Here is a 26,381-nt window from a genome sequence, read left to right on the forward strand (position 1 = left end):
CACATTTATGGTGGCAATGCTAGTCCTTGACCGGCTGGGTATGCACTGTCTAAAAGAAGAGGATGGTAGTGGAGGGGGCAGGGGAACAAATGGGGCTTGCAGAATAATTATTCTGGGAGGGGCAGTCTTTTGAGATGTTCTTCTGCCAGTTTTCATTGGGGCTATTTAAGAACGTCTTTGCACTTAACAACAGTCTGTTAACCTGCCTGCAGTATAGGTACAGTATAGTGTCAGCACAGGTGCAGGATAGATGTGGTTCAGATGCTGTAGAGGTTTGACATAATAGGGTATAGGGTTGGTATAGGTGAGGTATGTGAGAGTGAGTATGGGTGCGGTATGAATTGGGTACACTTGGTGTACACTCAGATGCTGTAAAGGTTTAACATAATGTGGTATAGGGTTGGTATAGGTGAGGTATGTGAGAGTGAGTATTGGTGTGGTGTGGATTGGGTACACTTGGTGTCCTGCTCTCAGTGGCTCAGTTCATGCTAGCAGTATCAGCAATGGGCAAATAGCCCCCTCACCAGTCCCCAGGATGCTGCCGTGACCGCTTACTGTAGAAGAGGGAGCCCCCATGGTCTCTCCCCAAAAACCTCCAGTGATCATTGGTGGGAAGCAGAGTGTGAGTGGACATACCAGTCTTCCTGCTGCAGCAGTGCAAGTGGTGTGATGTAGGTGTGTCCTCATTCCCAGTCTCTGGCTCAGATCTCCACTGGTATGGTATCCTGCTTGGGATAATGATAAGGAGGGGGGAATGTAGGTGCAACCTGGTGACTATGAATAAAAATCCTTATGTATAGACTGCATATAAAAAATAAAATGATGAAAGGAAAGTTTATAAAGTCCAAAAAAAAGTACAAAACCTTCCTCCACATATTTTTCTAACAGGGCTATATCCCAATTAGTGTGTGTTTCAGAGATTAATAAATTCTTAAGTCTGACAAACGTTCCTCCCATATCAGATTTCTCTGTATCAGGAACGCCGTCAAAAGCATCTTTGAAGTTAGCTATATGCTTTTCTCTGAATGTAAAAATATCCATTTGTGACTCTGTAGAAAGCAGCTGCAGCCAATACACTCATAAGAGGAAGAAACAGCAAATAGGGAAAAAAAGACCGCGCTTGGGTCACACATGTATTGTTTATATTAGGGTTTAGTGTACTTTCCATTAATATGTGTTGATTGTGGCAACACTTTTTATATATGTTGCATATTCATTCATGTGATATAATCGTGGCAACCTCATTATATCATGTATGTTCCGATTTGGGAAGTGGGTTTTGCCTAAATTTAGTACAGTAAAACCTTGGATTGCGAGCATAATTCGTTCCGGAAACATGCTTGTAATCCAAAGCACTCTTATATCAAAGCAAATTTTCCCATAAGAAATAATGGAAACTCAGATGATCCGTTCCACAACCATTTATTCATAAGTCTTTCAGTTTATAGTCTATATACAAAGATTATAGCAATGTGATAGGTTGTGTCATCATAAAATGTCCATCCACAAATGGTAGCCTCCACTAGGGGTTTAGAAGCAAAATCCAACAGGAGCTACAGAGTATAAAAGAGAAGAGAGGCGCCTCTAAGTGTAGCAGTATGGGGACATTTAATGAAGGTACAACATTTAGTAACTCACATGGTTGATGATTAAAGGCACATCTAAGTATGTAGGCATCCGGGGTAAAGCTGTCCACATAGACCATCTTCTGAACCACTGGCTCTCACCGATGTCAGTCTGCAATTGTGATTGGGAAGACTACCCTGCAGTAGAGTGATCTGAAAGCGAGACTTTGAATCGCTCGTGGAGCGCAGCGTGGAAGGGTGTGATGAAGATGGCAGTGCGGAGGATGGTCTATGTGGACAGCGTTACCCCGGATGCCTGCATACTTAGATGTGCCTGTTTTAATCAACCATGTGAGCTGCTAAATATGGAACCTTCATTAAATGTAACAATATTTCTACACTTAGAGGCGCCTCTCTTCTCTTTTATACCCAGTTGTGATATGACGCTACTTGTATATCAAGACATCGCTTGTATATCAAGTCAAAATTTATTTAAAAAATTTGCTTGTATTGCAAAGCGCTCTCAAACCAAGTTACTCTCAAACCAAGGTTTTACTGTATTCTAGATTTGGCGACCTCTGGAGGGGAGTTTCACTTCCTGGGTCCTCAGGATGGAGTAGCGGTGAAACGCAAGCTCCTTCGTAGCGGGATCATAAAACCGGAAGTGATGTATCTCCGCCGGTGACATCACTTCCGGCGGACGCACTTCGGTGGCTCCGGACTTCCGGGACCCCGTGGGAGGATCGCATTCAAGGCCTTATACTACTAATAGCGTGCGAATGGATGCGGATATTGCCTTTGAAAATGTCCTAGGTAGGACGAAACGTCAGGCACGCCCGCATGTCTTCACGCTTTTCCTGGCTTCCACTTTGTGCGCATTGAATTGTGCTGAATGTGAGTTGCCATTTTTATTATTTTTTATCAATAAAGATGTAAAGTTTACTATGCCATTGGAGTCTCCCTCTTGATTTTGAGGTCTGCTATCATCCCCACTTACTGCACTGGTGTATTTTGATGCTGGAAGTGAGTCCTATCTGGAGTGATCATAACAGGATCGGCTTCTTTAACTCAGAGGACCACCCTCCCTGGATCTCTTTACTATCTGCCCATTTAACCCGCCTTAACAGGGGGTCTGGAGGTTCTGGTAAGCAGACATCTACTACAATCTGTTGCACGCGGTGGTGATGTTTCCATCTAATTGACTCCATCTTGGGTGGCTGGACTTTTTCATCTTTCAATTAGAATGCACTGTGCAGTGCGAGAGACCTGTAAATTCTGGTATTTGCTGAACTTTTGCTCAGCTCGAACTGTTCACCCATTCCTAGAATGGACACACAGAGCAGCAGCTTGACTTGGGAGCCCCTATAGCAAGTTGCTTGCTGTGGGAGCACTCAAGCAGCTTGCTATAGGGGCTCCCAGAAGCTGTGCAGGGATGATGCGCCTGCACCGGAACTGACGAGCAGGGCAAGACATTTTCAAGGTAAGTTTTTCTTCTAAAAGGTAAGTGCGTCCTGGGACAGTTCAGAGGCTATCCATTATGAGCCCTGACTGTCTCGTGGGTATTTTTATTGAAAAAACATTTCAGAGGCCGGAACTCCGCTTTAATATCACTTTAAGTATTCTCCCTGTGCAGGTATGCTGGGGCAGCACCAAAAAGGTTTTGTTAGGGAAAAGATATTTGACTTTGTTGCAACTGTTATGCCAAATCTCCAGTAGATGTTTAAACTGCTTTGAGCCTGGTCTGAATTTATTCAAAGGGGTGAATGTTGAGTCTTGGTGTATCCTAACAAATCTGGGTCTGTTATAGTACTATGGGGTAAGAGTAATGTCACTACAAAGGGTTAACTCAGCAAGGTAAAGAAGAGGAAGTAGTTGTCATGGGTAACTGAAGAGTACAACAGCTACAGCAACTAGTCATTTGGCGCTGTACTTGGTTAGGTGACAGGTCCTCTGGTAGCGAGGGGGTGAGTGTGCACTGGCTCTCTCCCTAGCATTCCGTCTTCCCCCACCACTGGGTTCAGACTAGCGTTATGGAGATTCAAAGCCTGATCACGAGGTACGGGAAGGAAAAAGTTCAATAGTGCACCAGTGAGATTTGCACTTCATTCTGTTAGTGAGAGTGAGGTAAAAGAGGATGCTAGACTGGTGGATTGGGTGCAGGCTCAGCGTGTCCCTCCTAATGCAAATGCCTCAGTTACAAGTGTGTAGTGAAATGGGACAAAACATCTTGCAGAGGAAATGTATATTACTGCTGCACAGATGTGGCTCATCTCTGAGTCAGGGACTGTTTTAATGTTTGAATTTCCACATGACCGCAACCTCCACCTGGTCCCTGGCATTGGTGAGCATCCCTTCAGGCGAGGTGTTACCTCACGTGCATGGGCACAGTAGACCCTGCCCACAAACAGACATGCTAAATGAAAGTCACATTCTAAACTACTTACCCACAGCAGATATATTCACTTAATGTTCAAGCCAGGCAGTATGTGCTTCCATCAGATGAATATACTAGTGGTCTATGTTCTTCAATGGCAAAAGAAACACAATAATTTAATACAGCTCTTCAACTACAGCCTCACTTAATGAGATGCTGTATGTAGCATGTGTTGATAGTCAAAATGTCATAAATAGAAAGTGTATGAAATCCGCGCTGATGGTAAGTGGGGAGGATGGCTGCAGCCTACCTTCAAATAGAAGTATATACCTCTGAAAGGGGTAATATACTGATAAGGAAATAGAAAAAAAAGGGGGGAAGGTACTTGGCGCTGCCAATGAAAAAATGTAAATGTTTAGATGTGTGTAAAACTCCAATGATGGTGGTGTATACAAGTAATAGAGTGCTGATGGCAATAATCAAAATATACAAATAAATGCAAGAAAACGTACAATCAATGAATAATAAAACCATATACAAAAGTACGTTTAAAATAATATAAATGCAACAAATGTTTCGTGATAAAAATAGTGCAACAGTGGAAAGGTGCAATGGTAATCAAAGGTGACTAAGTGCACTAAATAAATTGGTAGTGCTCCTTTATAGTAAAGGAAAGAGCAATATTCAATAATATGCAAGGAAATAAGGAAAAGGTACAATCAATGCATAGTAAAACCATCCACAAATGTATTGAATACGTGTAAAATAGCATAAAATGAAACGAATATCCGTGATTATAAAGAAAGTGCAACAGTGAAAAGTGCAAATGGCAAATAAAAGTGGCTAAGTGCACTAAGTAAGTAAATGGTGTTCCTTTATAATAAAAAGGAGGAGGGGGTTAGAAGTGTCCCCAGAAGTAACAAAATTTAAGAAAAGTGCCAGTGCTGAGAAAAATCACATAAAGTGATTAGTGATAAAAAAATGCACAACTAAATATGTGCGTGAAAAGTAACAATGGAATAAAGGAATATTAAATAGTGACGTGAAATAAACAAAAAATACCAATATGGTATAAAGGTAAGAGCCAGTGACACTTTTAAATTGATAGGTGTCCTGTTAAGGAAAAAAGTGACCAAGCAAGTGAGTCCATATGAAATCAAATGTTCATAATCCAAGGAACAAAGACAATCATCCAATGGCAATCTGTGGTGATCTATCGTGGGATTTCTGTATACGGTGACACGTGCAGGTGAATCCTTAAGTTCCCCCAATGAATTGCGCACTCACCAGATAAAGGTACCCCTACAGGTGTGACAAGCGTTGGGTATCAAGGGAAGGACTTCACAGTGACCTCAATAGGGAATATGTACCGTCTCCAGAGTCCCATCAATCCTCATGGTATAGGGCAGTCATAAATACATTAGGAGGTTCGGATCATAGATGGAGGAGGGAAAAAGGCTCACAATAGTGAAGTACTGTATGTTGAGTCTTATTTATTAAAGGTAGAAAAGGTACTCACAATATAGCGGTGAAGTAAAGGCAGTACAAGTACAGATGATAGCAGTACCGATCCCAGGTGCTTTCAGAACGCGATGCGCACCAAACGCCGGAAATGCGGTTCACAGGTACAAGGTGATGGAAGGACGCTCTACATGTTCCGTCACTTCTGACTCAACATACAGTACTTCACTATTGTGAGCCTTTTTCCTCCTCCAGCTATGATCCGGACCTCCTAATGTATTTATGACTGCCCTATACCATGAGGATTGATGGGACTCTGGAGATGGTAAATATTCCCTATTGAGGTCACTGTGAAGTCCTTCCCTTGATACCCAACGCTTGTCACCCCTGTAGGGGTTTATCTGGTGAGTGCGCAATTCATTGGGGGAACTTAAGGATTCACCTGCACGTGTCACCATATACAGAAATCCCACAATAGATCACAACAGATTGCCATTGGATGATTGTCTTTGTTCCTTGGATTATGAACTTTTGATTTCATATGGACTCACTTGCTTGGTCACTTTTTTCCTTAACGGGACACCTATCAATTTAAAAGTGTCACTGGCTCTTACCTTTATACCATATAGGTATTTTTTGTTTATTTCATGTCACTATTTAATATTCCTGTATTCCATTGCTACTTTTCACGCACATATTTAGTTGTGCATTTTTTTTATCACTAATCACTTTATGTGATTTTTCTCAGCACTGGCACTTTTCTTAAATTTTGTTACTTCTGGGGACACTTCTAACCCCTCCTCCTTTTTATTATAAAGGAACACCATTTACTTACTTAGTGCACTTAGCCACTTTTATTTGCCATTTGCGCTTTTCACTGTTGCACTTTCTTTATAATCACGGGATATTCGTTTCATTTTATGCTATTTTAAACATATTCAATACATTTGTGGATGGTTTTACTATGCATTGATTGTACTTTTTCTTTATTTCCTTGGATATTATTGAATATTGCTCTTTCCTTTACTATAAAGGAGCACTACCAATTTATTTAGTGCACTTAGTCACCTTTACTTACCATTCCACCTTTCCACTGTTGTACTATTTTTATCACGAAACATTTGTTGCATTTATATTATTTTAAACTTACTTTTGTATATGGTTTTATTATTCATTGATTGTACGTTTTCTTGCATTTATTTGTATATTTTGATTATTGCCATCAGCACTCTATTACTTGTATACACCACCCTCATTGGAGTTTTACACACATCCAAACATTTACATTTTTTCATTGGCAGCGCCAAGTACCTTCCCCCCCTTTTTTTCAAAATGTCATAAATGTTTACCAAATTGTCCATAGCAGAGGGCAGTAAGATCTACTGCAGGTATTGTTGGGCTTCTCAAGCTGCAGACAGGGTCTCTTCAAAGACTGGCCAAAGAGAAAGCTGTAGTAATATAGTTGCAAATTCTTCTTTATTCCTGTTTTTGGTGAAGGGTCTGTTTTTTTATTGTTTAATACTCTAATCTGTTAACAACTGCCATATCCAAAAGGAATAGGACTATAGCAAAGGAAACGCAGCATCATTTATATACAGTAGCATGGTGGGGCTTTATTGTTATAGGAGGTGGTGCTTAATACCACCCTTCCAAATATACTAAATTGTTTATAATTAAAAATACAAAGACAATGCCTAAGTTCCCTGTCTGTTTCCATTACAACATGTTTTTTAATAATATTACTGGTACATTTTAAGGTGCTTTATACTGTCAGGCTGCCTATATCTGTGATGTGTGACATTGTAAATCCAGTGTGAAGAAATGACCTTTGATGTTACATTATAGTACCGATTTTAATTTTGGGTCATAGGTAGAAAATGTTATATCTTTATTGTGCAGGACAGGACGCAGGACTGGTATTCATAAACCAAGAGTTACAGTATATACAAGCCACCTTCAGGTAATTGGACAAATTGGTAAAAAAAAAAAAAAAACGTGCTAGAGCTGCCCATAAACCACACTCATAATTGTGCCCACTCAGTGAGACTCTGCATTTTTGCTAGTGTCCTTAGGTGATAGACCTGTTTTTCTTTGACGAAGTATTTTCTTTAAAACAACTTCAATTTCTCTTACGTCCTCCGACAGTCGCCGCCTCTTCATATTCGTCACAATGGGGTATTAGACTTTGCTCCGAAGGAGTAGCTAGGCAACAGAATATGTTAACATTAAAGCTTTTAACACATCCCACCCTCAAGGGGTGGTCCCCTCAGTCAATACCCTCCTACTTCCTGCAACCATATCTCAGTTTCAATGTCTAGCTTGTCAGGAGTAGCTGGTTCTCTCTGTGCTGGGGCTTTGTGCCCCAGCCTCTTTCTTTTTGATTTTTGTTTGAGTTTTTTCTCTACCTTTACTTAGCTGTTCTTTTTGTCAGCATTTGTTAGTTCTTCTGACGAAGAGGATCATGCGGGCTGGGTCTCGGGCTGATCCCCCTGGTCGCAGGTCGTGGGTCAGTGGCTTCCCAGCCTGCCATCGAGCGTTCAGCCAGGTAACGCTCCTGGCACAGTAAACGACCCATCCCTGTTCGGTGCAGGGATGATTGGTGAGGTGGCTACCTCACTGGACGCTGTGCGGTTTCTTAACCCCCATTTTGTGCGTCTTGTATGCGACTCTCCCTGCCTCATGTGCAGCGGCTTGTTCGCCTGTGCGGGTCCCCCACACCATTGAGAGGTAAGTGTATCTATGTGGGGACCTGTCTGTCTGGGGGGGTGTCAGTCTGGGACTGTGTAACCTGCCTCTGTTCACACTATTTGTCTCCCTATCACTCTGCTGCATGCTGCGGGCTGCAAGGGGGGGGGAGCTGTGTGACACTGTCTGTGTCAGCCTTGTTCAGTGTGAGAAGCTGTGTGCTGTGGGGCATGTTTTGTGGCATGTTTGGGCACAATACAGCGATCGCTGCGGTGATCTGCCATGTTTTTTTATATGGAGGGTGTTATGTGCATTACTGTACTGTAGGAGCGGCGGTTTCGGCCCCAAACGGCGCCATTTTGCCTGCACTCGCTCCGGCCGCATGTTATACATGCATGGCGGCCATTTTCTTGTAGCCTCCCATAGGCTTTAATAGAGCGCCCTGGTCTCATCACTTCCTCTTCTCCTGGGTACACCGATCGAGGCAGCAGCAGCGGTGAGGGTCTCCTCAGGTTTTATCCTTCTGTTCTTGCTATATCCATTGCCTGTGTCAGTTTATGGTCCCTGTGGGGGTCTCATTGTGCTTGTGTGTGGTGCGGTGGGCTGCGCTCGCCGCGCTTGTTAAAGGGGCAGTTAACCCTTTATTCTCCGGCATATCATATTGGGGCAATGGATTCTCAGGAGGGCAAATTTCCTGCCACCTTGGTGGAAAGCCAGGGGACCGCTGTTTCCCCCCCAGGGGGGGATTTGGCCACTATTGTGGCCGGCCTTGCTGCTCAAGTGCAGATGCTGGTGGCTGCTCAATCTACTAAAAGACCCAGAGTTTCTATTTCCTCTGATTCTGAGGGTGAAGGTGATGGGGCTTTTATGGCGGGGGTCTCCTTATCGGGGTCCCGCTCCCCCCTGGATCTAGTGGGGTCCGAGGTGGAGGCTGAGGTTGAGGGGGTTGATAATTCTCCCCCTGGCTCGCCTGAAGAGCTTGCAATCATGGATGAATTGATTGCTTCCATAAAACAAACGCTGCGTTTGCAGGATGAAGTGTGTCCCCCCGCTGCCTTGGCGGCTTATGGGACGCAGAGAAAACGCAGGACGCCGCAGGTTTTTCCCTGCAATGATGATTTTCAGCGCGCTGTTAAGGAACAATGGCGCAATTTACGCAAACCTTTTGCTGTGCCAAGTAGGTTCAAGCTGCGTTATCCTTTTTCGCCTTCCACTGATGAACGGTGGTGTGTACCACCCCCGGTGGATCACGCAATTGCGGTTTTGAACAAATCCACTGCGATTCCTGCAGAGGATTCCCCGGTGTTCCGTGATGCCACGGATAGAAGACTGGAGTCTCTTGCCCGTCATACTTATTCTGTTACGGGTTCTATGCTTAAAGCTCTGTTTGCCTCTCTCCTGGCGGCCCAGGCTGTCGCAAGTTGGACGCAGATGCTTAGGCGCGTCCTAGTGGCCGATTCGGCCTCGCCGGCGACCCTGGATATGGTGGATCAAATCCACCAGGGTGTCATGTATCTGTGTGATGCGGACTTGGACTTAGTCCCGTTGGCTGCACGTGTACACAGCGTGGCGGTGTGGTCTCGCCGCCTGGTTTGGTTTAAGTGTTGGTCGGTGGACCAATCTTCACCTAAGACCTTAGCCAATCTGCCTTATGATGGGTCTCGCCTTTTTGGGGAGTCCTTGGATGTGTTGATTAAGGGGATCACCGGAGGTAAGAGCACTCTCTTGCCCCATTTCCCCAAGGCTAAGGGGGCTTCTGGGAAGAAGCATGCTAATTTTCGGCCCCCTCAGGGGTCCTTTCGTGCCTTTCGGTCGCACTACAAGGGCAAACCGTTCAAGGGACAAGGCTCTCAAAAGAAGCCCTGGTCTGGAAAACAGAAGTCCGGTCAGTCCGGACCCGCTGCCCATAACAGTGCGGCCTGAAGGGGCGCCCTCACCCAGTTTTGGGGTGGGGGGACGCTTGCTCGGTTTTCTTCGACCCTGGTTGGCCCGCGTGCGGGACCGGTGGGTTCAGGAGATCGTTCGATCTGGTTACAAGATCGAGTTTCTCTCTCGGCCGGAGAGCAGATTTTTTCCCTCAAATCTTCAACTGTCTCCAGAGCGTTTACGGGACCTGCACCTGGCGGTGCGAGACCTGAGGGCTCAGGGAGTGGTGGTTTCGGTGCCTCATCGGGACAGATTTCGGGGGTTTTATTCCAATCTGTTCACCGTGCCCAGGAAGGAGGGCAAGGTTCGTCCAATTCTGGACTTGAAGGCTCTAAACCGCTCTGTGCGGGTTCGCAAGTTCCGCATGGAATCTCTGCGGTCGGTGGTGGCTGCCCTGGTTCCAGGGGAATTCATGGCCTCCATCGTTTTGAGGGATGCGTATCTTCACATCCCCATTTTCGAGGGTCACCAGAGGTACCTTCGATTCGCCATTGCGGAGGATCACTACCAGTTCGTGGCGTTACCTTTTGGTCTCGCCTCGGCTCCGCGGGTTTTCACCAAGGTGCTTGCACCGGTTCTGGCATTATTGAGAGCCCAGGGCATCTCTGTCCTGGGGTATCTGGACGACATTCTGGTTCGGTCTGCGACCAGCCAGGGTCTGGAGAAGGACCTGTCTGTCACGATGCAAACTCTACAGGAGTTTGGTTGGACGATAAATTTTCCAAAGTCGACACTGAGTCCGTCGGTTCGTCTTCCCTACCTGGGAATGATCCTGGACTCGGTTCAGGCGAAGGTCTTCCTGCCGGAAGACAAACTCAGAACTCTTCGGGAGGAAGTCAGGTCCCTCAGGGACTTTCCGCACTCGTCTCTGCGGGCGTGCATGAGATGTCTGGGATTGATGGTCTCGGCCTTCGAGGCGATTCCCTTCGCCCAGTTTCACACGCGGGGTCTCCAAGCGGAGATCCTGTCCAGGTGGGACGGGCGACCTCAATCTCTGGATCTTCAAATCTCGTTGGGCCATCGCACCAGAAGGGACCTTCTGTGGTGGCTCCAGTCCCCGATGGTGTCGGGGGGCAAGTCTTTTCGTCCTATCTCGTGGACGGTGATCACCACGGATGCCAGCCTGTCGGGCTGGGGTGGTGTTCTGGGCGTTCTGTCCGCCCAGGGATCTTGGTCGGAGGGGGAGTCCTCCCTTCCGATCAACACTCTGGAATTGCGTGCGATAAATCTCTGTCTTCATCATTGGACGGACCGGCTGCAGGGCTGCCCGGTTCGGGTGCAGACGGACAATGCCACGGCGGTGGCCTACATCAACCACCAAGGGGGCACCAGGAGTGCCCGAGCGGCTCGAGAAGTGGCCGACATTCTGTCCTGGGCCGAGACTCACGTCCCGGCAATAGCGGCGGTTCACATTCCGGGGGTGGAGAACTGGCAGGCGGACTATCTGAGTCGCCAGACCCTGGATCAGGGGGAATGGTCTCTCCACCCGGCTGTCTTCCAGATGTTGTGCGCGAAGTGGGGTCTTCCAGATGTGGACCTGTTCGCGTCTCGTCTCAACAATAAGGTGAGAAGGTTCGTGGCAAGGACGCGTGACCCTCGGGCAGACGCGTCGGACGCGTTAGTGGCCCCGTGGCATCAGTACAAGCTGATGTACGCGTTTCCACCGATTCAGTTGCTGTCCAGGTTCCTTCGCAGGTTACACTCGGAACGCAGCACGGTGATTCTTGTGGCGCCGGATTGGTCACGCCGGTCCTGGTACGCAGACCTCGTGAATATGGCGGTCGACGCCCCGTGGCGTCTGCCCCTTCGAGACGATCTCCTGTCTCAAGGGCCGATATACCATCCTGCTTTACAGTCGCTGGCTTTGATGGCCTGGCTGTTGAGACCGAGGTCCTGAAGGAGAGGGGTCTCTCCCCTGAGGTCGTTCATACCTTGATCAACGCGAGGAAGTCTTCCTCGGGGAAGGTTTACTACCGTACTTGGAAGGCCTATTTTGCCTGGTGTGAGTCCAGGGGGTTTTCACCCCGCACGTACTCGGTTTCCCGAGTGTTGTCCTTCCTTCAAACAGGTGTCGATCAGCGTTTGGCGCTGGCTACGATAAAGGGTCAGGTGTCTGCGCTGGCCGTTCTTTTTCAACGTCCCGTGGCTTCCAACTCCTTGGTTGGCACTTTTGTTCAGGGAGTGCGGCATCTGGTTCCTCCTAGGAGGGATCCTCTGCCTCCTTGGGACTTGAATCTCGTTCTATCTGTGTTACAACGTGCTCCTTTTGAACAGATCAGGGAGATCTCGTTGTCTATGTTGTCCAAAAAGGTCGCCTTTTTGGTTGCGATCACTTCGGCTCGCAGAGTGTCGGAGCTGGCGGCTTTGTCTTGCAAGTCTCCGTATCTGGTTATTCACTTGGATAAGGTGGTCTTGCGACCTAATCCTTCTTTTCTTCCGAAGCGAGTTTCGGCATTCCATCTCAATGAGGATATTGTCTTGCCTTCGCTGTGCGCGAAGCCTAAACATCCGAAAGAGGTGAGACTACATTCTTTGGATGTTGTTCGGGCGATAAGGGTTTACCTTAAATCGACTGAGTCTTTTCGAAAGACGGATTCCTTGTTTGTTCTTCCAGAGGGTCTTCGGAAGGGCATGGCGGCGTCGGCCTCTACCATCGCCAAATGGATCAGGCAGACCATTGAACAGGCCTATGCTTTGCAGGGGAAGGTTCCCCCTGTGCCTGTGAAGGCGCACTCTACTAGATCTCTGAGTACGTCTTGGGCCTGTCGTCATGGGGCTTCTGTAGCCCAGGTGTGTAAGGCGGCGACCTGGTCGACCGTGCACACTTTCACAAAATTCTACAAGGTGGATGTTCAGGCATCGGCGGATGCTTCCTTTGGCCGCAAGGTTCTTAGTGCGGCAGTTCCCTAGGGTCCCTTGTTGGGACCTCTGGCTGTTGGGATAAGTTTTTATCCCCTGGTTCTTTGTTTTTTCCTGGGTTGTTGCTCCTGTTGAGCAAGTTTTTTTCCTGTTGCCCAGCTGGTTTCCTTCCTTTGGTGAGGTTCCTTTCCTTGATGCGGAGACTGCGTTGCCTTACGGCGCGGATGCGTTTCCCACCCCTCATGTTTGCACTGCTTTGGGACGTCCCCATTGTGACGAATATGAAGAGGCGGCGACTGTCGGAGGACGTAAGAGAAAACTGAATTTTTGTAAAATCTTACCTGTAAAATTCCTTTCTCTGAGTCCTCCGACAGTCGCCGCCCCCGCCCCTCTTTTGGGGTTTGGTTGTATACTCTACTGCTATTCCACTGAAACTGAGATATGGTTGCAGGAAGTAGGAGGGTATTGACTGAGGGGACCACCCCTTGAGGGTGGGATGTGTTAAAAGCTTTAATGTTAACATATTCTGTTGCCTAGCTACTCCTTCGGAGCAAAGTCTAATACCCCATTGTGACGAATATGAAGAGGCGGCGACTGTCGGAGGACTCAGAGAAAGGAATTTTACAGGTAAGATTTTACAAAAATTCCGTTTTCTTTCTTAGACCTCTTACAAGATCTCACTGCTTATTTCTCTGAGCTATTTAGCCATTCCTGGATCGATGACCCTTGTTGTGTACCTTAGGTGCCAAACTGTTTGCTGCAGGCACTGGGTCCTTTGTTAGGGGTTCACCTTGGCATGAAGTGCAACATGTGTAGTTAGCTGCAGGATGTTATAAACGTCCATTTCTATGGTTACCAAATATTGACGACTTCTTCAGAAGTATGCCCACCATGACGGGCAAAGCTTGGACCTGTAGTAGGCCCAGTGTTGTAGACAAGAAAAAACAGGGTTTCCCTGTACACTGACACCAGTTCTTGGCTTTAAAACACTATCAGCAGTGCGTAGCACACTGTATAATTTTAAAGGCAGATGATTTGGGAGTTATTCAATTTATTGTAGTAAACCCTGCCATTTTGTCTCTAACGCTTTGTGGTGCAAGCAATTTAAATTTGGAAGATTTTCTCCTCCTTAGACTTAGAAGAATGAGGTAACTGCTTCCACCTCCGGGATGATCTAGAAGAAATAAGATATACTGTATTTTCTGGCGTATAAGACTACTTTTGAACCTCGAAAAAATCCCCCAAAAATGGGAGGTCGTCTTATACGCCGAATAGTATAAGTATTACCGGTAGATCATGTAATAGGGGGGCCGTCTTATACGCCCAGTCATCTTATACGCCCGAAAATACGGTACTTGCTCTCAAATCCCCATGACTTACACATACAGTATACTGTATATAACTCATCTGGTCCTTACACTGCCTGGATGTGGTCAGGGCCGCCAGAGTCTACTTGACAGCCACAGCTTCTGTTTGAAGAGTCCCTCTCTATTTTGCCTGGAGGTCCAGTCCAGTTAGTTGCCAGTGTCCAGTCACCTAAAGGTAGATTGCGTATAACCTACTGTCTATTAATACCAGTCCTGTACTCCAAAATAAGGATATTACAGATAAGTCAAAATTCCCATTTTTGCTCTTTAATACATGGGCATGTAGCTGTAGTACCTAAAATATGTATGTGTTCCCATCAGGTGTTTTTAATGTGGAATGTATGGTTGCTGACCATTATACGGCCGGAATGAGACAGCAATACAGGGTGAATACATGCGGCAAAAACAGTGGTGAAGAATCACCTGCATGCCGCGTTGTGACATATTATATTGCTGCTGAAGAAATAGATTGGAACTATTCCCCAAGCCGCACCTGGGAATATGAAATGTATCCTGAAAACAATGAGAGGTAAAAACAAAGTTACATTTTTTTTATATATTTATTGTTTTTAATGATTTAATATATGTTGTTATGTTAAGTGAATGTATCTTATCCATGAGAGAGAGATATAATCCAAAACATAACATAGGTTAGCAAAGTATTTATTGTATTCGGTATGTTAAAAGAGAAGTATGGGTTTTATTGTTTTCCCCTATTTATACTTACCTAGGTGGATGCAGCATCGGTCTGATGCTGCATCTGTCCCCCAGTGCCTCTGCACTGAGAACTGAGCGATGGAACGCCACCGATCACTCAGTTCTGACAGCTCCCTGAGCAGAGAGCTACTAACTGTCAGTCAGCAGCTCTCAGCTTTGCCCTTTCCTTGCTCACTGGAGCGCTGAGCTGTGGAGGGGCGGGGATCGGCAGGGCTTAGTCCAGGCATCTGAAGGATCCCGACTTCCATTGTCGTGATGATGCGGTGCCTGGACTGAAATCTGTGATGTCAGCAGAGAGCAGACTGCTCTCTGCTTAAAACAGGTCACAGGAGTGCATAACGAATTGCACTCCTGTGATCCATAGGAGAGGTACAGCCAAAATAGCTTTGGGTATACTTTTTACTTTATTTGCATTATGTTATTTTGCTAGCTTTTTTGATGCTAGAAAAAGTGTGCCCATTACAAAATGGGACAGGTTTGGGATATAAAGATACAAAATAAATTTTTTTTTGTTTTAAGAGCATAAAAAAACACATGAAAACATGCACAGAAAGGTGTAAATATTGCTAAAGAATGACTAAAAGAAAGGGCTTAGATAATGTCGATTTTAGTAGTGGAAAATGGATGAGGATCATTCAGGCATTCACTAAGCTGATGAGTGAAATGGTTCACAGGGTCACTGCATCCTGAAGAAGTAAGCAGGGTTTACAAATATATATGAAGAATGCAGGGCCGCTGATAGGGGGGGGACCACCAGCCCTCTTGTAGGGGGCCCGAGCACACAGGGGGGCCCACACAGAGAGGGGAATTAGTGATGGACAACAATTACAGAAATCTTCCTCCAGCACCTGAATCTGATCTGTCCCTCTCCCTGCTATCAGCTTTTATCTGTTGAGAAAGAGACAGTTGTCTCTCACTAACCCCCCTCCCTGTGTGGGCCCCCCTCCCCCCCCTCCCAGCACTTATCTCTGCTCAGGAGTTTATTTGTAAATTGTAACTTTGTTTCTCTCTCTGTCTCTCTGATCACTGAGCTCCAACTGCCCAACCTGTATATTTTTCTCATCTCCTCTTCTTTTTTATTTAACATAGTTTTTTTTTTTTTTTTTACATTTAGCAGGAAATTATGCGAGTGATATTTGTGTCTGATAATAGTGATTTTGTTGTCATTTTAGCTAAATATATCTTTAATATTTTCTTGAGGGGGTCCTGCCATTTCTAACAGCAGCCCTGCAAGAATGTGAGGATTCCAGGTTGGGAGAAAAGAGGAGAAGAGCTCCTAGATAGGGCAGAGACAGGAATATGTGAAGATGTGGATGGTGACAATGGGAGATATCAAGTTTAGTGGAGAACAGTGGAAAAGACAACATAGTGGAAAACAGCTGCTGCAATATGTTGTGTATGTAGGCCGGTGGAGTTTTATGCTGCCCCAGTTGGGAGGGTTAGTGTTATTTGTGTTTGACCAAAAAAAACAATCCACAAAAAAAGGAGAAAGGAAAACCAGTGCAAATATATTCAGCCCTCCCAACCTAAAACAAGGGGTATGGCCTGCAGCAGGAATATCCATGGAGACAAAACTGATAATTTAGCAAAATGTAAATAAATGTCCAGCGCAATAAATACCTATACCACTGGCCTTGACAAGTCTAATGGAAACCAATAAAACGATTGGGAAAAAAAATGAAAGTTTTCAATGGTATATAGTCCGCAAGAGTGAAGTACTCTATACAAAAAACAGTGCTTTCTACTAAAGAAATATATATACTGTATATACAAAGTGACATGTATTGATGTGATCAAAAGGAAAAAAGTCTACACCTTATAAAGGCCTACATCTTATGAAACAAACACAAGTTAGGCTAAAAACAAAAACAATCAAAATCCATATAGTGACAATTAGAGTGCAAAGTCCCAATTAGTTCTCTGTGACATCCAGTATATAGAAACACCACACGTAAGAAATAAGGTGAAGGTCCGCACTCACCAGACATTGTTGACCCTCCTTGCCTTATGACAAATGGATCAAAAAAGGCTTTGGTGGTCTCCGTGACAAAAGTATGTCCTCCAGCCAGTTCTCAATGTGCCCTCCTCGCAGTGGTCAAAGGTTCCAAGATGGCATGTCAATGGCAGAAGAAAGGAGAAAAAAGGGAGAACAGACTCCTCATAGCGTAAAGAAGTTAAGAGTAGCCTCCATAGTAGGCTATACATACGAAAGTGGTTTAAATCCATCCTTTTTGAGCAACCGTACTATACAATGGGAGCAGGGGAAGCAGCACCCGCTTGGTGTCAGCGTGCGTTCCACCTGTGTACAGCGTACCACAACATGCATACCAGCTTGACGCATTTTGTCATCAACGTCACGTCTTCAGTAGCTCTTAATGGTGACCGAACTCTAATACTTTACAGACTGTGAGATAATTGTCCAATCAGTTCGTCAGCAAGAAGAACAATGTCTGTGCTAAAAGGTCAATAATCCCTTTGTGATGATCCCAACCAAATAATTCATGTGATCCAGTGGAGACAGTCTCAAGAGTTTACAATTGTTTATTAAAAGACTTGCTAATAAACAAGATAAATATAATAGCATGGTAAATAGTTGCATATGTAGATCAACATAATACAGCCAGCTCAATAAGGGTGGTGAACAGACCTGGATAGAAGTGTCCTCAGTCCCTCTCTTGGCCAGGGAGATGGGAGGCTGTGGAAGCTGACAGGCTGTATTTGATCCCTGAGACTTACAAGGGACTGCATGTTGGAAGAGGAGCTCATTTGGGAGCTGATGCATGGGGTGTCACAGGGGAGCCCAGGACAGGTGTTCCAGGGGGCTGATACACTGTGGTGGGCTGGCAGCAAGGCTGGCCGCAGTGTGGGAGGGTTCTGTGCGGGGAAACGCAATGTGGACAGCCACCAGAGCGCTGTAGGGAGGACACCAGCAGGGGACCTGCGGAAAGGAAAGCCTCTGGGAGCAGCGGGATGGATATTGCAGAAAATTCACTCACCACCACTTGCAGCATCAGGCTGCAACTATAACAACAATTCATTTCAGGGCCACGTCCCACGTCACTTTCTCAAATTTAACCAATGGCTGCAATGCTGCAATATCCATCCTGTGGCTCCCAGAGGCTTTACTTTCTGCGGTTCCCCTGTTGGTGTCCTCCCTGCGGCGTTCTAGTGCCGGGTGGTCACCTTGCTTGTCTGGATGCGGGGATCTTTGAGGTTTTTTTTTTGTTTATTCTGCTGGTTGCATGAAACAAGCTCCATGTTTGTATCCAGCCTAAGTATAGCCCACTTTGTGAACTCAGCTACAAATGTGTCAATTCTTTTACTTGTATATTGGAGTCCTAACTTACCTTGTTTGATCTTGTTTACTAGTTTACTATGCCCCACTTTGTTAACAGCTTAGGAAAGTTGTCATAGTTTAAATAGCTATTCAGTATGGTACTTACAGCTTATCTCTGCTGTTCAATGTATAGCTGGATAATCCTAAAGATAACTGGATCTTCACACTAGACCGATGACTCAAAGTCGGCCAGTTTTCTTGTACACATAGTACTGTTATAACATTTCATTTTATGTAAACATCTGCAGTAATCTTTGCATTGTTTGAGGGCTATAAACTGTTCCCAAAGCATTATTTCTAGACATTATGTCAATAAATGTTCAGAAAATTGAGCTGCAGTAACTTTATAAATCTTGCTCTACTAGCAGTGCCCTTAAATCTCTCATTTTTGTTGTTGTAAATTCCCCATTTTTATAAATACACTGGCCTTTGCAGCCCTTTTCATTTATGTAAAGGCCCAAGTCTCCGCTAGCTTGTTAACATTACAGGGCTTAAAAGATCGTCTGTGTCCCTTGCTGCAGGCCTTGGTTCCATCTTCCAACCCTTACATTACTACAGGACTCAGCAGTTATGTGAAGGTCAGAGGATGGAGCCATGTTGCAGTTGGAGAAACAGGTATCTGACACTTTTGGAATTCTTGAATGCCAAAGAGACTGCAGTTTTGAAATGAAGGGAAGCTAGAAGATATGGGCAGCCAAAGAGACAAATATAGGAGCTCTTTTTGCAGGAAACCTTCAGCGGGATGTTTTAGGCTGGGTTCACACTGATGTGAATTGGATGGTTTCCCAGCATCCAATTTGCATGACAGGAGATTGTGACCTTCTCTCAATGGAGCTGGTAAACACAGCTCCGGGACAGCTGCAGAGCGCACTGGAAAAGGGTCCTGTGCGTCTTTGACTCCGTTTCAAGAGCGAATACAGGCAGAAATTCGGACCTGATTCACACCTGAAATGGTGAACAGACATGCCCTGGACCCCACGGCCGAATCAGTGTGAACCCATCCTTAGTAACCTGACAGGGTCACATTAATATAGTATTATATGTATTTGTATATAAGATCACACATAATGCCACAGCACTATATTAATCTCATTTGATAAGTTTCTTTTTCATACTCTGTGTCATACACTAGTATTGACACACGCTAGCACCAAGCTTCTTGCATTTAAGAAATCCAGGAAACACGGTTTAGCATTAATTATAAACATATACTTTACTTTATATACGTTGTTTATTTACCTTCTGATTGTAATATTTTAATATCTTTATCATCCTATGAAAAATGCATTGGGGGGTTCATTTAGATCCACGGGGGTCTATATAATAATAATAATAATTTCCTAAATGCAAATAGGCGGATCACTTTGCAAGAGCATTTTCAAGAAACCAATCACTCATCTAATCAAGTATGCTTTTTTCACCACATATTTTTTACCATATTCTATTACTAGAATAACCACTTCAGCCCCGGAAGGTTTACCCTCCTTCATGACCAGGCTATTTTTTGCAATATGGCACTGCATTACTTTAACTGACAAATTCGAAGTCATACGACACTGTACCCAAATAAAATTGATGTCCTTTTTTTCCCCACAAATAGAGCTTTCTTTTGGTGGTATTTGATCACCTCTGCAATTTTTATTTTTTGTGCTATAAACAAAAAAACCTGACAATTTAGAAAAAAAAAAAAAAAAAAAACAATATATTTTACTTTGTGCTATAAAACATACCCAATAAAAAAATGTAAAACATTTAATTTTTTTTAGGTCAATATGTATTTTGCTACATGTTTTTGGTAAAAAAAAAAATCCCAATAAGCATATATTGATTGATATTGATTGGTTTGCACAAAAGTTATAGCGTCTACAAACTATGGGATATACTGTATTTATGGAATTTTTGTTTATTTTTTTTACTAGTAATGGCGGCGATCAGCGATTTTTAGCAGGACTGTGACTTTGCCGTGGACAAATCAGACATTTAACTGACACTTTTGACACTTTTTGGGGACTAGTGACATTATTACAGTGATCAGTGCTAAAAAAAAAAGCACTGACCCTGAACTAATGACACTGGCAGGGAAGTGTTAACATCAGGGGCGATCAAAGGGTTAAGTGTGCTCCTAGAGAGTGCTTTCCAACTGTGAGGGGAAAGCTTTGACTGGAGGAAGACAGAGATCTGTGTTTCTGCTTAGCAGATACACAAGATCTCTGTCTTCCCCTCTCACAGAACGGCAGTCTGCCTTGTTTACACAGGCAGACTGCTGTTCTGCCTCTCGCGAGAACGATCGGTAGGTCACGGCAAATATTGCGTCCGCCGAACCCAATCAGTGTTCAATCACAGCGGAAGCGAGTCGCCAGCGGCACACGCGCGTGCCCCAAACCCACTGCATGAAATCACCTACAGGTACATGATTTCGTGCAGAAGGGCCGCCCTGCCACAGTATATCTGTGTGGGGCAGTCCTTAAGGGGTTAACAAAGCATTTAAAAGTGCACAGCGCAAAGAAAACATTTCAGACATACACTGATTTTTAATAAACTTTATTACAAATCAAAATTCGGACAAAATGCTTATTATTCGGAGATTCGGATGTATCTGAATCGCCAAATCACAATGGTATCTTTTGTTAATATTTCAAGCATTCAATATAATGTAACAACATAATAAATTATACAAATTGATTCAGATCTGTTTCAATTTTAAGTTGCACTATCATTCTTCATTAATATAAAAAGTGCACTACATATGAAATGGAAACATATTGCAATAAATCCAGTAAGGTATAAAAGTAAAATAAGGTTATAATTCCTACTTATTGTGTTTGGGTTGGATGGAGGTAGGTCCATTAGAATCTTTGAATCATACCATAACTAATGAATACAAAATTAACTTAATTCCATTTTTTATGTTATGATTAGGAAATTCTGATGGATCGCACCTCCATCCAGTCCAGAGTTCCTAATTCATCTCCCAAAAAAACGAATTAACCCGTTAAAACCAGTATAAACAATCTTCCGTAATAACTTCCAAAATATGAATCGATTTGGAACAACAAATATATGAAGCAAATCTGAATACAAGAAACGAATCCGAACATAGTAAATAAGTAACAAAAAGGAATCATTCTAACATAACAAATATAAATAAACAAAATGATTAATGTAACCAATTAATCCAAAACAAAACTAAACATTTTTTTTTTCTGTCATGCTCATCTCTAATACTTAAGCCCCGTACACACGTACCGATCGTCGGCCGAACGATCGGCCGTCTTTTGTCCAGGGCTGTCGTGTCTGTTGAAAACTGCAAAAGACTGCACATGAATTTTGTCGGCCAACAACAGCCGACTGCAGAAGTGATATCATGTGATGGTTAACTTTCCTTGTCTTTTTTCTTTTCTGAGCATGCCCAGTCTTGCAAATCTGCTGTCTGTCAGCCGAAATCTGTACTGACTGACGCACAATCGGCCGTTCTGGTGTCGGCATACAAAAATTTTAACGCTTGCACGACAGATTCTGTTCGGCCGAAAGTGCGCTGTCGGCTGTCGGAAGCATCATACTAACAAGCCGAAAATCGGCCGATCGTTCGGCGGCCGAACATTTTCGGCTGACAATCGGTACGTGTGTACGGGCCTTTGCAGTACCTTTTTAGAGATGAGCAAAATGGGCAAACTTCAGTATGCTAAATCTTTAGTGAACCCAGTGAAAAGTCCTTGAACCCCCAACATGGTGCAAAACCTCACTGGAGTCTACTGGAAGCAAATCTTGTCTTTTTTTTTTTTTTTACCCTTTTTCAAAGTTTATTTGCAAGCTTTTGTTAAAAAAAAGGCAACATCCTTGTGGGGCAACAAGAAATAGACCCAGAAAGGGAAATTCCTTTTTTATCAAAGGGTCAATTCAGAGCCCAAAAATACAGCTTGCCCACTTTATATGCCTCTAACACTCCACAGTTGAATATTTTTAACCACTTAAGCCCCGGAGGATTTGGCTGCTAAAAGACCAGGGGGTATTTTGCGATTCGGCACTGCGTGACTTTAACGGACAATTGCGCGGTTGTGCAAAGCTGTACTTAAACGAATTTGACATCCTTTTTTTCCCACAAACAGAGCTTTCTTTTGGTGGTATTTGATCACCTGTGCAATTTTTTGATCACGCGCTATAAACAAAAAAAGAGCGTCAATTTTGCAAAAATAACAATATTTTTCACATTTTTTTATATGAAATTCCCCCCAAAAAAAAGTAAAAATCAAAATTTTTTAACATTTTCGGCCAATTTGTTTTATGCTACATATGTTTGGTAAAAAAAATTGCAAAAAGCGTATTTTGATTGGTTTGCGCAAAAGTTATCGCGTTTACTAACAAAGGGAAAGATTTTTTTTGTTGTAATTTTTGTTGTTTTTTTTTTTAACGCGTAATGGCGGCGATCTGCGATTTTTTTTTTTGCGGTACTGCGACATTGGGGCGGACAGATCGGACCCTTGACTGACATTTTTGACACTTTTGGGGTTACCAGTGACATTTCTACAGTAATCAGTGCTATATATATGCACTGTTACTGTAAAATTACACTGGCAGTGAAGGGGTTAACTTTATTTGAGAGAGAGGGGCTGTGTGCGTCCCTAGGGGCGTGATTCTAACTGTGATTGGCTGTGGCTTGAGCTGTAGGAACACTGATCAACGGTCCTACATAGTAGAACCGTATGATCAGTGTTTCTACACAGGGGAGAATGACAGGCAGCTTGTTTACACAAGCTGCCTGCCTTTCTCCCTCTCCCCCGACGATCGCAGAGTGACCGGCGGACATCGGGTCCGCCGGTCACACGCGGGGGGGGGGGTCCGTGACCGCACGGGAGCGCGCCGCCGGCGGCGCGCGCTCACTCCCCAGAGCCTCACAGGCTAGTGACGTACCCCTACGTCACTCTGCCTGTGAGGGGCTGACCGCCGCAGTATATCTACTTGCGGCGGTTAACTAAAACACTGGGCTAAAGACATTCAGAGAAGGAATGCTAATTTTAGATTTGGTATAGATAGTATGGATGGATCCTCTGAACATCTCTATCCTTAATATGGCCTCAGATAGCTATCACAGCCATGTCATTGCCAAATTCCAGAACCTATTTGGAAATTGTGTGACTAGTAAGAAAATATCATCTTCTACACTGGTCACCTATTCATTTTAGATTTATAAGGTGGTATTAACCCAAAACGAAAAATGCAGTATATTGCAGTTTACCAATCCTTAGATGTAGTGGCTGTATTAGTTTTATTCTTTTAAGCTTTTTTCCCCTCTGTTTTCCCGTGTGGTGATATGGCCAGTAACACACCTCCTGTGTTATACAGACACCACTCTGGATGAATGAGCAGATTGAGCAGATTTGGACAGCAGCACTGTTAGTCTAGGGGGAAGGGCGGGTTAGAATTACTAGCAGATTTAACTACACCAACAAATTGAAACTGAACTCCAGCTAATACTTTATAATAAGTTACAGCAAACTATTTTTATTTTTTTTTTATCTTTTGGGATAAAGGTTTTACATAAATAAATAAAAGCTTATAATTGTATGCACCTGTCAGTGTTAAATGGTCTGTCCCATCCCTGTAACTGTAAGCAAGCTTTTCTGTTTAAAAAAAGACTTACTGGCTGGATCACCAGGGGGAAATAGAAGAAAGCCTTAAAAATACTAACAGCCATTACATCTAGGAATTGATAAGCTATAAAATAAATGTTTGCTTTTGGGTTTAATACTGCTTTAAAGTGGTTTTATACCCTTTCATATACCCAGTGAAGGTGCTGGCCTCAGGTGATACACAGAGATTAAACAAATCCTCCTACATAAGTTGCACCTTTCAATTTGCAGTCTTCCCTTCTCTACATCTGTTCAAAGTCCAGAATGTATAACGCTTGTCTGAGCTGTCAGAAAAAGGGGGTGGAGAGCTGAAATTACACTCTGCATGAAGGAACAACCCCCTCATCCTTCACACAGGATCAAAGCTGAGGCTGTCAAACAGCTAGAGATCCCCCCCTGTGACCTTTGTTTTCATGGTGTCAGGAAAACATCTCAGAAGTGATTCATGCTGATAGCAGAGGAACGAAGCAGCAGACAGAAGTCACACTTCGTGCTCTTAAATGAGACAAGTACACATAATAGAGGCATATGCTTTGTTAATATTTCATGTCTTAGGTTTATAACTACATTAAATCTATCTGAACTGCATGTCTGATAAATATTAGTGCCAAATTCATCATGTAGGGCATCAATTAAACTACAGATTTCTCTGACTTTCCCCTAAAGACCCGGAGATGTATTTTTAAACAGAACAGAAACAACTATTGGTCCTATTTATAAGAAAGTTGTGTACCGGGGCTACACAGATGAAACCTTTAAAAGACGCAAAACAAGAACAAAATACGAACTTCATTTAGGAATTCTAGGTAAGAACTCCTTATATGATTGTGAACCTTACATATCTTCCTAGATTGTTTACCACACACTCCACTTTTAACTTAGTTTACTCATACCTATAAGTTTGCTTTCTGCCATTAAGATAAAAAAAACGTGTTTGTTGCAGGTCCAATCCTATATGGTAATGTTGGTGATAAAATTAAAGTAATATTTATGAACAAGGCTACCAGAACGTATTCAATATATGCACATGGCTTGAAACCAGAAAACAATGCAAAAAAGGCAACTAAACCTGGTAAGTACATTTTAAGGACACACTAAATACTAATGATTAAACTGATTTTTGAATGCTAAGCTTACTTTACCTTTGAAAGGCCACTTACAGGTGGTTGAATCCAGCAGGTGAGAACTGTTCACAATTATGTGGTGCAATGATGCACATTATCATGACCAGGGGAGGACTGGGCCAGGGGGCAGGGGGGTAATTGCCCCCCGGGCCTCTCTGATGCCCCATAAAAAGTCTGCACCCCTTCTGCCACAGACATGCTTAAAGAATTCCTGGTGAAGAGAAGTAAAAAATCCCCATTGTTGACCTACTGAGTGCTGAAGACAAGGACAGAGCACGGCCTCCCCCCCAGCATGGAAGGTTGAAAACTGTGTCTGAGCAGAGGCCGGTTCCATGCCCCACTGGAGACTCTACTCCCCCAGCCAGTCTGAGTTTGGCCAGTAAGTAGAGAGTACTTGGAGTGGAGCTTCAGCCTGGAATGAGGGTCAGGTGGAGGCCAGAAAGAGGGAGAGTGGGAGGAAGGCCGATTCACTGCACCATGGGCCTCTGGTTTGTACTTGCCCCCTGGGCCAAAAGTTGCCAGTCAGCCCCTGATCATGACTTGCATACCTACTAACATCAGAAGTTGAGAAGGAGGGACATCCTGAATGAGTTCCTGAGCCTACCTTATGGAAGTACCATTAAAGTGACTTTAAAGTGTTGTTTTTTTTTTTTTTTTTTTTAAATAACAAACATATATAGCACTGTCCCCATAGGGCTTGCTGTGTGATGACATCTTGGGTCTCCCTCTGATTATCTGCAGACAGTCACTAGGAGATTTTCACACATCCATCCTTACTCCCAGTTGCTCGTTACTCAATAAAGAGTTCAGGGGATTTGGTTTTACATTTATTGTGGAACTTGGATGGGATTAGGGAATAGTGGGAAAATCCAACTGAACTATTCACAGTAGATAAGGACAACTCTCACTTGGCCTCACCAGGTAATTTGTGAAAGCAGACACGAGAATAGGAGGAAAAAATGCTTGGCAGTTGTCAGCAGAAAGAAAAAAATGTAGAATGTAGGTTGCCAGCAGAAGAAGAAAATGCCCAGCATCAATGGTCAGTGGGAGGAAAAAAATTCCCAGTGTCTGTATTCATCTGGAAGAAAAAAAGGTAGATGGTCAGCAAGAGGAAATTATTTCCCAGTGTTGGTGGTCTCTGGAAGATAAAATGCATGAATGAGGGGGAAGAAAGGCATTGGTGCTCAGTGGGGAAAAGGGGGTTTTGGTGCTCAGTGGGGAAAAGGGGGTCTTTGGTGTTTATAGGGGAAAAGGGGGGTCTTTGGTTCTCAGTGGGGAAAAGGGAATCTTTGGTATTTAGTGGGGCAAAGTGGACATTGGTGCTCAGTGTGGGCAAAGA

At 44.0% G+C, this 26,381-nt stretch overlaps 1 protein-coding gene across 1 annotated transcript in view; it reads left to right on the forward strand.

The window, feature by feature from the left end:
• Positions 1-26,381, forward strand: part of LOC309551190 (ceruloplasmin-like) — a 192,301-nt gene that overhangs the window by 123,421 nt on the left and 42,499 nt on the right. The window contains exons 12-14 of the mRNA XM_082251689.1: positions 14,559-14,766; positions 24,585-24,724; positions 24,862-24,990. Coding sequence (XP_082107815.1) covers positions 14,559-14,766; positions 24,585-24,724; positions 24,862-24,990 — 477 coding nt within the window. The remainder of the gene's footprint in view (positions 1-14,558; positions 14,767-24,584; positions 24,725-24,861; positions 24,991-26,381) is intronic.

This window comes from Pelophylax lessonae, assembly GCF_965119305.1.
Source record: "Pelophylax lessonae genome assembly, chromosome: 3".
In the NCBI taxonomy this organism is placed as follows: Eukaryota; Metazoa; Chordata; class Amphibia; order Anura; family Ranidae; genus Pelophylax; species Pelophylax lessonae.